The 17,263-nt window shown below is 50.7% G+C and overlaps 1 protein-coding gene across 3 annotated transcripts in view; it reads right to left on the bottom strand.

The window, feature by feature from the left end:
- The window catches only part of LOC133110717 (MICOS complex subunit mic25a-like), an 88,732-nt gene that overhangs the window by 44,770 nt on the left and 26,699 nt on the right, over positions 1–17,263 (bottom strand). For all 3 annotated transcript variants that reach the window (XM_061220983.1, XM_061220982.1, XM_061220984.1), the window contains one exon: positions 3,466–3,536. In XM_061220983.1, coding sequence (XP_061076967.1) covers positions 3,466–3,536 — 71 coding nt within the window. The remainder of the gene's footprint in view (positions 1–3,465; positions 3,537–17,263) is intronic.

Genomic DNA, 17,263 nt, shown 5'->3' on the forward strand with positions numbered 1-17,263 from the left:
TGGGACACGGAAGGTCGGTGGTTCTAATCCCAGTGTAGCCACAATCAGCTCCGCACAGCCGTTGGGCCCTTGAGCAAGGCCCTTAACCCTGCATTGCTCCAGGGGAGGATTGTCTCCTGCGTAGTCTAATCAACTGTACGTCGCTCTGGATAAGAGCGTCTGCCAAATGCCAATAATGTAATGTAATGTGATGTGTGAACATCACTCTGCCGTGGGAGGGTACGCTGTCTCCGGACACCAGAGCTTGTTCAAGTGTCGGGGGGGGGGGGGGGCGGATTTGTCCCCTGCAGCCCCGCCTCACAATTCTGCCACCCCCCCCCCCCCCCTGCTGTGCGGTGCAGCGGGGGCCGTCGGCCGTGACCGCGTCGATAAATAGAATAATTACCGTGCGGCCAGCGTAGTGTGAAATGGCGGCCTGACCGCGGCACGGCGAAGCAGCCTCAGCCAGCGACAGGACACAACGGGAGCGGCGAACCTGCCGCGCACGCGCGCGGGGAAATTAATCACCAATCAGGACCGGCGCCGGGGCCCGCTATCAGGAGCAGCCGAGCAGGAGGAGCGGCGTGAATCACGGCCCGTGACCGTCCCACGTTCTGCATAAAGATTCCGCACGCGTCTGCTCGCCGAAAATAACGGCCGTGGTCTTTAAAGATCCCATGGCGCTCGCAGCAAAGAGCTGTGGAGAGGGGGGTGGGGGGGTGGGTGTTCCCTGGTGTGCTGGCCAAATTGTGCCTCTCAATCTGCCCGCCTAATCATCCACCGGCATGATTTGCTTAATACTAGCCTCCCTCTCTCAGCCGATGTGCGGAGTAAAAATCAGGCACAAAATGGCTGCCGTGGATCACCACAGGGAGCTACACACGGGTGGTTGCGGTGACTTCAGCGCATTCACTGTAAACTGCGCTGTGATTATGAGGTGCGAGGTGCGACATAAATGCTCTCAGTTCATCCAGTGCTATCTTTAAAAGGGCTTCTGAGGACCAAACTTAAAGAGTGTTCACATAACTGCAGGCCTCACCAGAAGCCCTGTTGAAAAGCCCTCACCTCAAACTCCTGGAAAGTCACGTCCCTGGCCCTGTCCTCTACAGCGACCGGCTGAAAATGTTCTGTATGTGTCATTACACCTCCTCCTCCCTCCGCTTCAGCGCTTTCCCTAATCCCCCTCTCCCTTAAAAAAGGCAGGATTCGCAAAGCCACAGGAAAACAAAAAGCAAATTCCAATCAGCACTGGCAGGCTAAGACGCCCTCTCTCTTGAGCCGGGCTCAGAGCTAAGAAGTGGCGGTAACAGTTTCTCCAGGGTATTTCAGCGCCGCGCTGTTTAAAGGGGAAAATGACAGTTTACAGACCCTGGCTGATAATTCCAGAAGAATCCCCAGTGGAGAAGGGGAGGGGGGGTTATAGAGAGCATATAAAGCCAGCTATGAGCCTCCGTGATCAGGGGGGGCGCTGTTGAGCCCAGATAAGGCTGCGGAGAGCCGGCAGTCCCGGCCCGACCCGCAGAGACCCCCAGGGAGCCCCTCCGCTCCTCCAGCCGTGTTGCTGTCGGCCTGTCACATCACTCCCTCCCCGACGACTCGGCGCGGCTCCCGGCACAAACCCGGAGCCACCGCGCGCACAACGGGCCCCTCGTCCCGCTGACAGATTCATGTGACAGCCCCGCTCTGCTAAAAGGACTGCCGCCGTCTTTCCTTCCCAGACGGCGACCGCAGTCAGCTCGGGAGGGAACCGGTGACTCAACAGCTCCAGTTCCACCAGGTTACACGTCAGCTCCCAACCGCATCCACAGACAGAGTGACGTTCTGATCAACTCAACCTTCAGGACTCACACAGTCTGGACAGTCCTCTGCTCCTTTGTCAGGTCTGGTTGATTCACCCAGCTCAAGAGTTAATGTACCTTTCTAAGTAGTGTGCCAGGTACAAATGCACTCCATTAAGCAAGTGTATGCATAGCCTGTATGCATACAAGATGTACTTTTTTAAAGTAAGTAGAAACAGTACATTAGTTACAATAATGCATATGAAATGCATGAGTATTGATGATTATTGGGAAAGCTTTAGTGTAACAAACCTCGACACTCTCTAGCACCCCTCAAAGTTTTCCCTTTTCAAAAATGAAACAATACAGTCAGAAGAATGAGAAAAAGTTACCAGCAATGCTTCACGACTTCAGTTCAGGGACTTAGCGGATTAAATGATTTGAGAAAATCTCATCAACAAGCGATATTTCAGCCACCCGATTCTGAATTATAAAATGAATGAAAAATGCAAGGTCAACAATAAGATATTTCACTTTTCCGGAGAAAGATTCCACAGCGAAAGCGAAAAATATCCCCATTCTTAAATGTCAATTAATTAAAGTCTTGCTAATTCGAAGGCGATTACATTACAGGACAGTGCACGGGGGAGCTTCAGATTCCTGCCGCTCGCTGGCTCGGAGATAAATACATTTAACTGGGCGGAGAAAATAAATGGAGAGAGAGATTGCCATCCACGGTAGTTATTACCTCATACATAAATGTACCACTGAGGCAAATGTCATTTGCTGGGATACAAAGCTGTTGAAGAATAAATGTGGGTGGCAAGTGGGGATGTGTGGAGAAAGCAGGCAGACGGCACTTAATAAACATCACGGTTATTTAGCTGGCGCTGTTATCCAAAGCCACTTACAGTTGATTAGACCAATCAAGGGCCAATCCCCCTTCCAGGTCCCAGTCAAGCACCTGAACCACTAGGCTATAAGCTAGGCAATAGGGTGGCCTGTAGCGTAGTGTTTAAGGTACATGGCTCGATCCCCGGTGTAGCCACAATAAGATCCGCACAGCCATTGGGCCCTTGAGCAAGGCCCTTAACCCTGCATTGTTCCAGGGGAAGACTGTCTCCTGCTTAGTCTAATCAACTGTAAGTCCCTCAGGATAAGAGCGTCTGCCAAATGCCATTAATGTAATGTAATGTAACGCAATAGGCTGCACCCATCTCTAGGGGTTATGCATTCTTGTTTCTATTTTACTTTTTACTTTCTACAACAGATGCAAAGCACGTCGTTTTAGCTGGTCATTACATTAACCTTGCAGGTTGATGTCTTCAGTCCAAACTGTTGCTGATATTCACAACATAATAATTGTCATATCAAAAAGGCTTCTCACCCGTACAGCGAGGCATGACATTTTAAGCAGGTAAAATATGCAAATACGCAATTTAATTGTGTGCAGTGCCCAGTGGTGCATAAAACATTCTAAAACCGGTACGTGCGGAGAAAAATAAATAAACGACATGTATAAATCCCCGTGTGGGGGATGGCGAGATAGTCCATTAATGAAAAGTGTTCATGCGTCACTCTCAAAGTAGTGCGTAATTACAGGGAAGATTAAATCCTAAATAGACTTGTAGGTAAATCACTTTCCTTTGAAGGACTGGCGGCCCTGCAGATGAACGGCACACGGAGACGGACTGGAAGTCGTACTCACTTCACGTGGGCCTCAGCCTTGGTGGCGGTCTCCTGGTACAGCTCCGCCGTCAGGGTGTAGTAGTCCAGGTTCTGGAGGGCGGGAGGGAGACAGCGCGGTGTGAACGAGGCTGAGCGCAGAAGAGCGGCCTCTCGGCGAGCTTTGACACAAACCGAGACGCTGAGCGAGGCAACGCGCAAACTGTAAACAGTAGTTCGGGTAATGGCCACATTAGCATATCCTCTCCCCTGAACAACACTTTCCCCTCACAATCTGACAGTAGACAACTTAAATTGAGGGGGGAATATTTACTGGGTGTGTTCAGAAAGAGTGGTTTAAGCAGATGGTAACAACCTGGTTTACGAATTATTGCAGGAAGAACAAAGTGTGCGTTTTGTAACAGGATAATTCTGCAAACCTTTAGCAGACTTTCAGGACTTTGCTTTGAAAGCCTGCTAAAGACACTCAGTGACCATTAGTTTATTAGGACCTGTACACCGTTAATGCAAATACCTAATCAGGCAATCATGTGGTAGCAGCTCAATGCATAAAAGCATGCAGATTGAGTTGTTGTTGAGACCGGACATCAGAATTTGGAAGAAATCCTTTGACCGTGAAATGATGTGCCAGACAGGGTGGTTTTTCTCTAGAGTTTACAGACAATGGTGTGGAGAAAAAAAAAAACACCCAGCAGTTTTGCAGACCAAAAGTGCGTGGTTAATGAGATATTCTTTGTTGTTTAATATCCAGCTTCACCCATTTGAACACAAGATCGTTATGAAGTACACACTGTACAGGCCTGAATGTTGCTGTTAATTACAACAGTGTGGCCTAGTGCTTTCTCCAAGAATCTCAGCAGTGCCATTTGATTGGTCATAGCAAACTGTAACTCCAGACGGCACTTTGTCCTTTCAATGTATGGAGCACAGCTTGATTTAAATTAGCCCACATCACCGGTTCTGCCCTTATGCTTTGAATAAAGCATTTATGAGGAGGCTCAGAAGCAGGAATAGAGGTGTCAGCTACTGCAGGCACGCTGGTGTAATTGTGCGATAAGAGGAGTAGATTGCGCTCCAGGTTTAGAAGCGTTTCCCACAATGCGACGGTGATGACAAGCCTTTAACAACAGCTGGGCAGGCCAACCGGTTAGATTCTTCCCCAGACTGAGATGGATCGCGCTCGCCTTTTTCTGGAAAACCTGAAAGAATTAGCTTTGTGTCTTCTGCAATCTCTCTCGACGATCACACGCCGCTTTCTCCCAGATACAAACAACGGGTTCAAATGTTACCAGATTGAGTTTAAAGCAATTTACGGGTAAAAGACGAGTTTTTCAGGAACCTGAGGAACGCGGCAGGCGAGCGAGGGCGAGCTGACAGGGGCGGCCATACGGCGGAGAACAACGGAAAAATCCCTGACAGCAACCAAGTCTTTTACAAAAGTGCCACGGAGGCCCTCTGAGTAAGCAGCACTCTAAAGTTTGGTTTGCCGCGCCGGGCTGCGGCAAAGGGCGATTACAGCGCAGAGAAACACTGCAGGGTGACGGCGTAACTGCCTCCCACTCGCGAAACACAGCTACCGCTCTGAAGAAACGCCATTATCTTATAATCATCACAACATCAAAACGCAGGGAGAGTACACACAGGCCACAGTACCTGTGGTGGGCAGCTGCACGGAACCTCATTATTAAAATTTATCCCGTTATGTAAATCGCAGACCTGGCAGCCCCAGCCGGTAACAGGCCGGGTTGGGGTGGATTTTGGTTGGGGGGGGGGGGGGGGGGGGTGTCGATGCATGGACTCACTGGGTGCCATGGAATAGCCGGCAAATGCCCACTCCCCCCCCCCCCCCCCCACAAAACAAGCACATACACATACACATCCCCCACAACTCAGCAGCGGATTGTTCACCTCAACACAAAACAATCAAATCAGCGACGAGACGCATTGAACACTAAAAGGTGTGCGCAGAATGAAATCACCCCCCACCCTCTCTGTCTCCGTCTCCGTCTCTGCTGAATAGACAGTAATCACAGCAGTAAACTGCCATCTTCCAGCCCGAGCGTGTTCGGTTGTTTGCGATACTCCCAGCCAGGAGAAGGTAACTGCGGTTTTGCGGAGCGGTTGACTGATGGGAACGTGGCCCAGCCCTCCAGAACCTCCTGCCATTTCCCAGAATGCTCCTGTGGTCCGTAGGCTATTCCACAGTCTGATCCCAGGGACGAGCAGCATGCATAAGGACTGTGGAAACCTTAAATACGCTAACGAGTACGCATGAAATCCGTGAACAAGCACAGCGTAACGTACAGGCCATTTCCCCTTCTGGGTACTGGGTACTGTACTGCCTCTGTAGGAAAATAAGTCAAATTAAAGGAAGCAAATAGAAACATATGTAAATATTGAAATAACTTATTTTCTTATGCTAATAGCTTTAATGACCCAGTGTACACCCTCATAAAATTAATTAATCTACTTAAATTGCTGAGATTTAGTAAGGATGTCAAAAAACAATTTACGGGAGACTAAACAGAAAAAAAGAAATCATAATTAGCATTAAACAGATTACCGCGAGATATGAAACTGTGCCAACAAATAGACATACTGCTTTAATTCTAATTGCAGGAATGGTTTTACAAAGCTGAAAGTGTAATTACATTTCTGTTTCAAGCAAATTCAACTCATGGGCAACATTGCAATGCTTGGTGTTGTTTGTTGTGAGATGTTACGATGGATGCTTATTTTTCTAGATTAATTATTTTAATTTGCTTGATGTGTTACTCTTACATACATTGTTGTGGTTGCCATTAGAACTGTCAATCAAATGCTAATGTACATCACAAAATTGCATTATTGGCATTTGGCAGACGCTCTTATCCAGAGCGACGTACAGTTGATTAGACTAAGCAGGAGACAATCCTCCCCTGGAGCAATGCAGGGTTAAGGGCCTTGCTCAAGGGCCCAACGGCTGTGCGGATCTTATTGCGGCTACACCGGGATTAGAACCACCGACCTTCCGTGTCCCAGTCATGTACCTTAACCACTACGCTACAGGCCGCCCCATATCAGAGCTGACTGGGTGGTTTAGCCTGTCAGAGGACTGCACTTCGTTTAAAATGTGGAGGTTTATCGGTTGATTTCTGAGCTCACACAAAACGGTCACATAATGTTGCTGCCATGTAGCGGCAATGTTTTAACACTGACAAAACATCTACATAATACTGCGAGAACATTTAGTGTTAGGTGGGTAGGTACAGCTTATGTACTGTAACGTACGGAAACAAATGTATTTATTTTTTTAATTAGTCTACTCCAGGGACATCTTTCTGACACCTTTCATCTGCTTGATTACAAAATTGATCCTAAGAAATGAGTTTTGATGGTGAGAAAAGGCCATTCAATCCATGCAATCCTGCTATGTTCTTTTCTCTCATTTCATTAGTACATTTTCCCCTCTGGGAACAGCTGAATATTTTGAATTCATAGATTTTTAACCTGAATGGAAACTATAAAATAAGGTGCAATTGACATTGACTGAATAACCAATTGGTTGCAATTAATTATGTTAACAAATTTCACCATTACTTATTCTCATATTTGCATGGTGAGTATGGTTTGGCAGAAACTAAAAGCGTCATAGAAACATACACTCAGGTTTTTATTAGACTTATTTTTTAGACTTCTACAGCTGTAGCCTATCCACTTCAGAGATGCTCTTCTGCATACCACTGTTGTAATGTGTGGTTATTTGTGTTACTGTCACCTTCCTGTCAGCTTTGACCAGTCTGGCCATTCTCCTCTGACGTCTCTCATTAACAAGGCGTTTCTGTCTGCACTGCTGCTCACTGCTGCTCACTGCTGCTCACTGGATCTTTTTGTTTGTTTTTTGCACCATACTTTGCAAACTCTAGAGACTAGTGTGCTTGAAAATCCCAGGAGATCAGCAGTTTCTGAGATATTCAAATCACCTAATAAATCGGTGAGTGTATACTAATTTTACAGTATACTACTGAAGCCAGGAGAGTACAGTCAGTCATGTAATACAGCTTGCAGTTCCCTCTCTCAGCCTTTGGATTGGCTACCAGCCCCACCCCGATAGCCAATGAAAGCCATGAAAGCCCATCCCCAGCGTGGGGCCGGGGGGCTTCAGCGGCTCGGTCTCGCGAGCGCGGGGGCACCAGACCGGAGCAGAGGTGATCTCCCCCGGTGTTCCCCGGCTGATCGCCTGGCGGGGGGGTGCGACCGGAGTCTGCCAGGCGGGCCGTATCCGCGCAGGGCTCTGCCAGCCCCTGGAGCCCCGCCGTGGGGGCGGACGGGGGGCTGGTGCCTGGTGGAGGTGAAGGGGTTGCCAGCTCTGATCCAGCCTCGAGCAGCGGCCTCCATAGAGACCCCCGTGTGGCGCCTGCGCTAACGTGACGAGAGGTTTTTGGTGTTGAGCACATGCGGTATGAGGGATAACATTTGAGAAGGTTAGCTCTGGATGAGCTCAGAGGTTTTGTATAAATGTAGGCGCTGGTAAGAAATGTTGCTGTTCTACTTGTAGCATTACTCCACTAGACAGGTGAGCTACTGGAGACTTTACGCTCACAGAGGTGAGCTATTGGAGACTTTACGCTCACAGAGGTGAGCTACTGGAGACTTTACGCTCACAGAGGTGAGCTATTGGAGACTTTACGCTCACAGAGGTGAGCTATTGGAGACTTTACGCTCACAGAGCTGAGCTACTGGAGACTTTACGCTCACAGAGGTGAGCTACTGGAGACTTTACGCTCACAGAGGTGAGCTACTGGAGACTTTACGCTCAGAGAGGTGAGCTACTGGAGACTTTACGCTCACAGAGGTGAGCTACTGGAGACTTTACGCTCAGAGAGGTGAGCTATTGGAGACTTTACGCTCAGAGGTGAGCTACTGGAGACTTTACGAGCTATTGGAGACTTTACGCTCACAGAGGTGAGCTACTGGAGATTTTACTCAGTGAATGCTGAAGGTTCACAGCCAGTAACAGCAGGTTCCTTACAGCTGTTCCTCACTACTCTGATTTGTGATTTGGGAAACTGATGCCATATCATCGATTCAACCTCGTGACTTTAAAGACAGCATTGAAGAAAATGCGCAATCAAATTTCTAATGCCAGTGCTCGAATGATAAAACATTCATTCATAGATTTTTTTCATTTGGGGGGAAAAAGTTGAAAACTGAGAGGAAAGCCCTGAGCTAAGCTTAGGCATTGAGTGAGAGCAGGACCGGCGATTCAGTTATAATTTTAATTAAATTAAAAATGACAACGTAAAAATTGCTACCCTGATAACGTTCACATTCCTTTCGCCTTTCCATGAAGAAAATACCAGCTCAGCATCACTTATCTCCTCTGTCGAGAACAAGTCCTGCATTGCGATTATCAAGTTTACCCATTCCTCTCAAACTAGCATGGCAAAACAGCCTGGCTACCCTGAAGCCTCCAACAATGCACGTGACACTATAGCATTAATAACCAGTCAAAATAAAAAAAGAGACCTCCTTCCTTCCTGGAGAGCCCCAGAGGAAATGAACTTGAGACGGATTTGGAGGGGAGGGGCGCGTCCGCGCGGTGTCCGGGTAACGGCGGCGCGGCCGGTTGAGCGTGGCGGATTTCTCCGGAAGGGCCCCCGCTGACAGAGCGCTGGCCCAGCTGTCACGATGTGTGCAGGATTATTATCTCTGACACGTGCTCCAGTGCCCGTGCGGGGGGAGGGGAGGGGGTCTCTGTTTCTCCATCCTCAAAGACGGGAGGATGAAGATGGGAGGGGGGAGGGGGGGGGCGGGCGGTCAGGGGGTGGGGCACACAGGTCAGGACAGGGGAGTGACATGGAGGCAAAATCGGGGTGGGATAGGGGTGTGGGGAGGGGAGAGGGGGCATGTGTGAGTGAGTGTGTGTGTGTGTATGTGTGTGAGTGTGAGTGTGTGTGAGAGTGTGCTTCTGTGTGAGTGAGTGTGTGTGTGTGTGTATGTGTGTGAGTGTGTGTGCGAGAGTGTGCTTCTGTGTGAGTGAGTGTGTGTGCATGTGTGTGAGTGTGTGTGTGTCAGTGAGTGAGTGAGTGAGTGAGTGAGTGAGTGAGTGTGTCTGTGTGTCTGTGTGAGTGAGTGAGTGAGTGAGTGAGTGAGTGAGTGAGTGAGTGAGTGAGTGAGTGAGTGAGTGAGTGAGTGTGTGTGTGTGTGTGTGTGTGTGTGTGTCTGTGTGTCTGTGTGTCTGTGTGTGTGTGTCTGAGAGCACGGGTCTGAGAGGGAACACTGGAGGCAGTGGTCATAATTGGCGTCTCCAGAAAGCCAGTGTGCGCGGGGCGCTGTGAGCAGACCCACCGACACACAGCAGTAACCGCCTGCAGTCCGGCTTCTTCAAACACTCCCCAGCCTGACGCAGAGCGGCGGACAGCTCTCATCCGTCTGCCTTTGATCCGTTTGGCAAACGAGTCCCGTGTTCTTCTAATGAAGTAAACACAAACAGAGCGCCATCTGACGGGGCAGCGAACTTGTTACCGTGCAGCGCCTGTCAAGGCCCGGAGTTAAGCCAATGTCAAATGTTTATTCATGGTGATCACAAGCCAATTAGTGCGGATTCCCCTCGAAACACGCGCGCCCCGACGCGCCTGAACCGCCGGGCCGTGGGGCGGGGGAGGGGACGGCGGAAACCGCGACTTCGCCCACGCGTCCCGCTCCGTGGCTCCAGGAGCAGAAAAACCCCCACAGTGAATTACAGACCCGTTTTAATGTGGCTGACTTGCGGCCTTGTACGGCTGCAGAAGTGCGGTATGTGGCTGAGGGCGCTCCTCGGCTGTGTGCAGCCAGGAGGCCATGGCAGGGTGCTGGGGCTGTGTGACTGGACCAGTGCGTCCACAAACAGCCAGTCTTCCGCCAGGGGCAAGCCATTTACAACCCGCATTGCTGCGTCTAAGCAGCTTAAATGTTAAATGAATCCCCCTGCGCGCATGCAGAGGACCCAGCTCCCGGTACAAGCAGGGCCTGGTGAAGGACCCAGCTCCACGGTACAGACAGGGCCTGATACAGGACCCAGCTCCACGGTACAGACAGGGCCTGATACAGGACCCAGCTCCACGGTACAGACAGGGCCTGATACAGCAGGACGCAGCTCCACGGTACAGACAGGGCCTGATACAGGACCCAGCTCCACGGTACAGACAGGGCCTGATAGAGGACCCAGCTCCATGGTACAGACAGGGCCTGATACAGCAGGACCCAGCTCCACGGTACAGTCAGGGCCTGATACAGGACCCAGCTCCACGGTACAGACAGGGCCTGATACAGCAGGACCCAGCTCCACGGTACAGTCAGGGCCTGATACAGGACCCAGCTCCACGGTACAGTCAGGGCCTGATACAGGACCCAGCTCCACGGTACAGACAGGGCCTGATCCAGGACCCAGCTCCACGGTACAGACAGGGCCTGATACAGGACCCAGCTCCATGGTACAGACAGGGCCTGATACAGGACCCAGCTCCACGGTACAGACAGGGCCTGATACAGGACCCAGCTCCACGGTACAGACAGGGCCTGATACAGGACCCAGCTCCACGGTACAGACAGGGCCTGATACAGGACCCAGCTCCACGGTACAGACAGGGCCTGATACAGGACCCAGCTCCACGGTACAGACAGGGCCTGATAGAGGACCCAGCTCCACGGTACAGACAGGGCCTGATACAGGACCCAGCTCCACGGTACAGACAGGGCCTGATACAGGACCCAGCTCCACGGTACAGACAGGGCCTGATACAGGACCCAGCTCCACGGTACAGACAGGGCCTGATACAGGACCCAGCTCCACGGTACAGACAGGGCCTGATACAGGACCCAGCTCCACGGTACAGACAGGGCCTGATACAGGACCCAGCTCCACGGTACAGACAGGGCCTGATACAGGACCCAGCTCCACGGTACAGACAGGGCCTGATACAGGACCCAGCTCCACGGTACAGACAGGGCCTGATACAGGACCCAGCTCCACGGTACAGACAGGGCCTGATACAGGACCCAGCTCCACGGTACAGACAGGGCCTGATACAGGACCCAGCTCCACGGTACAGACAGGGCCTGGCCAGCCGGAGTGTGGCTGCTCCACGTGTCTTTGCTGCGTCTCCCATTAAAGGCGTTTGTGCGCGGAGCGGGTGAGAATACGCGCACGCTCGCTGGTGAAAGCTCATTAGCCGTGCGGAACAAACAGGCGCGCGGAAAGGGGCGCGGGAGAGAGGGAGTGGGCTCTGCCGTCTTTCTGTGCGTTAATGAGACGAGGCGGGCAGAGAGAAACACCACAATGGGGAACAACCTCTCTGTAAAGCTGCCGGAAAAAAAAGCGCAGGGCAGCTCTGCTCTGAAACAAAGGTGCTTGGTATTCATCATGCAAATATCACATTTTAAAATGGGGGAGGAAAGAGCGGCAGGAGAAGAGGTTCAACAACCGGCAGCGTTACCTCGGCTTCTGTTGCCATGGCAGAGGAGCGTGGGTTCTAGGCCCCGTGAAAGCACACATCATAGGTGAAATGATTAATATTTCTCAAGTCAAAAAGCGCTTATGACAGTCGTATAAATAGCCGCGAAATTTGATGTGCTAACAGTGCGTAGGTGAGGCGTGACCTTAAACATGACACAGCCAAAGCACAACATAAGCACACATTCAACAACGTGCCAAGTCATGTTTATGTATGGAGGCATTTTAAGATCATCTCCATCCGTTTCTGCCACAGTTCATGACTTTTCCATCTCGGAGGATGAACGGTATACTGCTAACACCACTATTACTTTTCGGAAGAAAAATACTTTGCCATAAGTCATTTTCACAAGTTCTCAATTCGCAAAGTATTTAGGCTATAGAAATGAAATGTATCTAATTTCTCGGGCACTCACTTTCCCCTCACGTTTCATGAATGTCATTGTGTTCCTTTAAATAAATAAACTTGGCTGAAGCTTAAAGAGTTTTATTTGGCAGTACACCAACTGACAAAGCCATCGTGGACTTTATGCACTGGTTCCATTCTTAAAAAGTCCCAGGCACAACATTCCAGCAAAAGTCTGACTTCAATTTCGTTTGCTGATATTAATTGTGTTTGTGGGAGAGGGGATGCCGGGGGGAAAAGCCGGTTAAAATGAACGCCGGGCTCATTCGCATGCAGGTCCGCTCTGTGAAAAATAGGTAGTGAAGTAAAGAGGAAGATAGAGAGACAGCCTACTTCCAATCACTCTCTGCCTTCAAGCATGGAGTTAATACTAAGGTCCATTTGCTGCTGCGCGCCAAACGTTTACTTAAACGTTAACTACCTCGACTGCTGCGTCTGATAAGACGGGGAGGGAAAATGAAATCGCGAATCTCTCGGTTACCGTGTCATTCCTCCGACGTTTTCCGTGTCGTTTCACGTCGCGTTGTCAGCTAATCCTTTTTCGGTTTATGGATTTCCTCCCCCCGTTTCCGCGCCGATAGGATGTTAATCAAGGCCACGCGAGCTACACGAGACACCTCGGCGAAGCATGGACGCGTGTATACCGCCGGGACAAAGACCACCCAGTCATCATCGCAACAAAAGCGCTCCCTGCGTTTCGCGCTAACCAGCCTGCACACTGGAGCTTTCTACGGTCTCTCAACATCTGCTCTCACCGTACAGTAAAAGCTCCAAACAAGACGTTGCACAATAACACATTCGAAAGCGTCTTTAAGGCATTGCTTAAAAATGAAATCAGGGAGCCCGGGCCGCATTACGCCCTCCAGTCAGATTAAAGAAGAAATACTGCAGGAAAGCGCGATTTCAACAAGCGGCTCATGAGCTAAACGCAAACTGTGCTGCGGTCAGTTTCAATCGGCGCTCTTAAGACCTATGACACTGCGAGCCGAAACGGGTTCACTCCGTTAATCTGTTTATTAATAAGAGTACTGAGATATGTAATCTTCTTACTCGAATGTAATTGGATTACAGCCATTTGGTGACTGTTAATTCTGTTAAAGGGAGAAAAAAGGGTTGGAAATTCCCACCCTGGATGAGATATTTGAACGTGTGATCACAAACTGCATTCAAATAACTTTGCAAGCGTCTGTGAACTGCCATCTTCAGGTCTCTCCACAGATGGATACACGGGTGTGGGGGTATAAGTCTGGGCTTTGGCTGGGCCATTCGAGGACAGTCAGAGACTTGTCCCGAAGCCGCTCCAGCGGTGTCTTGTCTGTATGCTTCCAGTCATTCTCGTGCTGAAAAGTAAACATCCTCGTCTGAGGTCGCATGCACTCTGGAGCAGGTTTTCTTCAAGGACCACTCTGTATTTGGCGGTATTAATCCTTCCCTAAATTCTGACAAGTCTCCCTGAGCCTAGCTGCTGAGAAGTACCCTCATAGTATGATGCAGCCTCCACCGTGCTTCACCATAGGGATGGCGTTAGCCAGGTGATGAGTTGTGCCTGGTGTACAATTTTTCCATTTTTGTCTCATCGGGGCAGATAACCTTTTTCTTCCTGCTATCAGAGTCCCTCCAAGCAGGCTGTCATATGCCTTTTAGTTAAGAGTGGCTGCCATCAAGCCACTGTACCATAAAGGCCTGATTGATGGAGTGCTGCTGAGATGGCCGCCCTTCCTGCACATTCTCCTATCTCTGCAGGACTTCTGAATACCCGTGAGAGTGACCGCTGGGTTCTCCCTGACCAAGACCAAGACTTCTTGCCCAGTCACTCAGTTTGGCCAGACGGCCAACTCTATGAAGAGTTCTGGTGGTTCTATACTTTCAAAATTATTGAGGTCAATGTGCTACTGGGAAAATGGTTTCATAACCTTGCCCTGATCTATCCCTTGTAAATGGTAAATGGCAGGCATTTATATAGCGCCTTTATCCAAACGCTGTACAATTGATGCTTCTCCATTCACCCATTCATACACACACTCACACACCGACGGCGATTGGCTGCCATGCAAGGCCCCGACCAGCATTTGGGGGTTAGGTGTCTTGCTCAGGGACACTTCGACACAGCCCGGGCGGGGGATCGAACCGGCAACCCTCCGACTGCCAGACGACTGCTCTTACTGCCTGAGCCATGTCGCCCTCGTCAGGTCTCCAGAGAGCTTGGCTTGGTCCTGACATGCAATGTGAATTGTGGGACCTTATATACTCTGGTGGGTGCCTTTCTAAATGTTCAATCACTAAAATTTTCCACAGGTGGACTCCAATCAAGTTCTCAACACATCTCAAGGATAATTAAAGCAGATAGGTGGCACCCAACCACAATCTGTGCCAGACCAAAGGGTCTGAATACTTACGTAAATGAGAAATTTCATGTTTTCACTATGTTATTACCTGTATGGTATAATACTCACACGTCACCCCCCTGCTTACTTCCCTCCACTGGCTGCCTGTCATGGCTCGCATCAAATTCAAAACATTGGTGCTAGCCTTCCAAGCAGTTAAGGGGTCTTCCCCAGCTTACCTACAAAAAATCATCAGACCCTACACCCCTGCCAGACCTCTTCGTTCAGCCTCCACAGGCCGCTTGGCACCTCCCCCTCTCCGAACCTCCACCTCACGCTCACTGTCTGTTCTGGCTCCACGGTGGTGGAACAAACTCCCCGTTGAGGTCAAAACTGAAGAATCTCTCCCCACCTTCAAGCGCAAGCTGAAGACACACCTCTTCAAGCAGCACCTCTCCCCATCCCTCCCTACCTCCCTGTGAACCTTAATTGTTGTCTCTGTGACTTGCTTTGTGTATCGGTATTTTTAGTTAGCTAGGTAAGCAGTGTTTGGATCATGAACTTTGGTCATTTTTGCTCTGTTGGTTCTTTGTTCAAAAAAAAAAAAAAAAAAAAAAAATAGGCCCTGGTCCTTATCTTTGTTGTACAGGTAGCAGTTGAAATTGTACTTCCCTCTAGGGTCTTTCAGCGAACTTATCCCTGGTTATGGGTATGCACTTTGTTGTACGTCGCTCTGGATAAGAGCGTCTGCCAAATGCCAATAATGTAATGTAATGTAATGTATGGATTATTCATCTTAAATTTATGGGCAAAATAGGCATTTTAAATGCCATTGCCTTTTAAAATTAAATTTACAACACAATAAAGTGTTAAAACAGTCAAGGGGGCTGAATACTTTCTGAAGCCACTGTAAATGATCAAGGATCCTTAAAAATGGCCACTGTTCGAGGAATGAAATATACCACAGTTCTGGTTAAATGTTCCAACAGAAAAACCACACTGTTAAACTACTGTCCTGTTTCCAAAAAAATCAAACACAAATATTTCTAATACTCAATTGTTTTGGGGATGGAACTGGACCTCAATGTGCATGAATACATTACTATGGATTATAGTTCTGAAATGTCACCCCCTTTGCCTGTGTATTGCATCAATATATGGTCCATAACAGGATTAGGTATACATTTTTTCATTCATAAAGATTCTTGTTGATCGAATTTTCATACATGCCATATTCATATTTGGGACACAATTGTACTCCATTTGTGTTCTTTGTATTCTGTATAGTTACTAAAAATGAACTTCTATTGCATTCATATCCAACATACAGTACAATGAGATAGAAGTGTTAACCCCCAAACTAGCAGCCACTTTGGAACACATTAGAGATGTTGCACAGAACTATTTAAATAATTTTCTTTAACCAAAAGTGAGCAGTGGAGGAGCCTGGAGGCCACTGGAGAGGCACAGTGGAGGGAGAGAGGAGTGAGATGAGTGAGATCAGCAGAGCTGTGATTCATGGGTTTGGCAGGACAGAGTCTGCCGGTGTGGGTGAAGGTCAGGAGAAGAACCGGGCCCACGTGGGTCTCTCCAGTCGACCCGGCGGGTCTCCATGGAGCACGGGCGGTGTGGGGCCATGCTCAGAGGCAGTGGGGCGGTGTGGGGCAGTGTGGGGCCCATGCTCGGAGAGGCAGTGGGGGGCGGTGTGGGGCCCATGCTCAGAGGCAGTGGGGCGGTGTGGGGCCCATGCTCAGAGGGGCAGTGGGGCGGTGTGGGGCTCAGAGGGGCAGTGCGGCGGTGTGGGGCCCATGCTCAGAGGGGCAGTGGGGCGGTGTGGGGCCCATGCTCAGAGGCAGTGGGGCGGTGTGGGGCCCATGCTCAGAGGGGCAGTGGGGCGGTGTGGGGCCATGCTCAGAGGGGCAGTGGGGCGGTGTGGGGCTCAGAGGGGCAGTGGGGTGGTGGGGCCCATGCTCAGAGAGGCAGTGGGGCGGTGTGGGGCCCATGCTCAGAGAGGCAGTGGGGCGGTGGGGCAGTGTGGGGCCCATGCTCAGAGGGGCAGTGGGGCGGTGTGGGGCTCAGAGGGGCAGTGCGGCGGTGTGGGGCCCATGCTCAGAGGGGCAGGGGGGCGGTGTGGGGCCCATGCTCAGAGGCAGTGGGGCGGTGTGGGGCCCATGCTCAGAGGGGCAGTGGGGCGGTGTGGGGCCATGCTCAGAGGGGCAGTGGGGCGGTGTGGGGCCATGCTCAGAGGGGCAGTGGGGCGGTGTGGGGCTCAGAGGGGCAGTGGGGTGGTGGGGCCCATGCTCAGAGAGGCAGTGGGGCGGTGTGGGGCCCATGCTCAGAGAGGCAGTGGGGCGGTGGGGCAGTGTGGGGCCCATGCTCAGAGGGGCAGTGGGGTGGTGGGGCCCATGCTCAGAGGGGCAGTGGGGTGGTGGGGCCCATGCTCAGAGAGGCAGTGGGGCGGTGGGGCAGTGTGGGGCCCATGCTCAGAGGGGCAGTGGGGCGGTGTGGGGCCCATGCTCAGTGGGGCAGTGGGGCGGTGTGGGGCGGTGTGGGGCCCATGCTCAGAGAGGCAGTGGGGCAGTGGGGCGGTGTGGGGCCCATGCTCAGTGGGGCAGTG

This window comes from Conger conger, chromosome 14 (genome assembly GCF_963514075.1).
Source record: "Conger conger chromosome 14, fConCon1.1, whole genome shotgun sequence".
Classification (NCBI taxonomy): domain Eukaryota; kingdom Metazoa; phylum Chordata; class Actinopteri; order Anguilliformes; family Congridae; genus Conger; species Conger conger.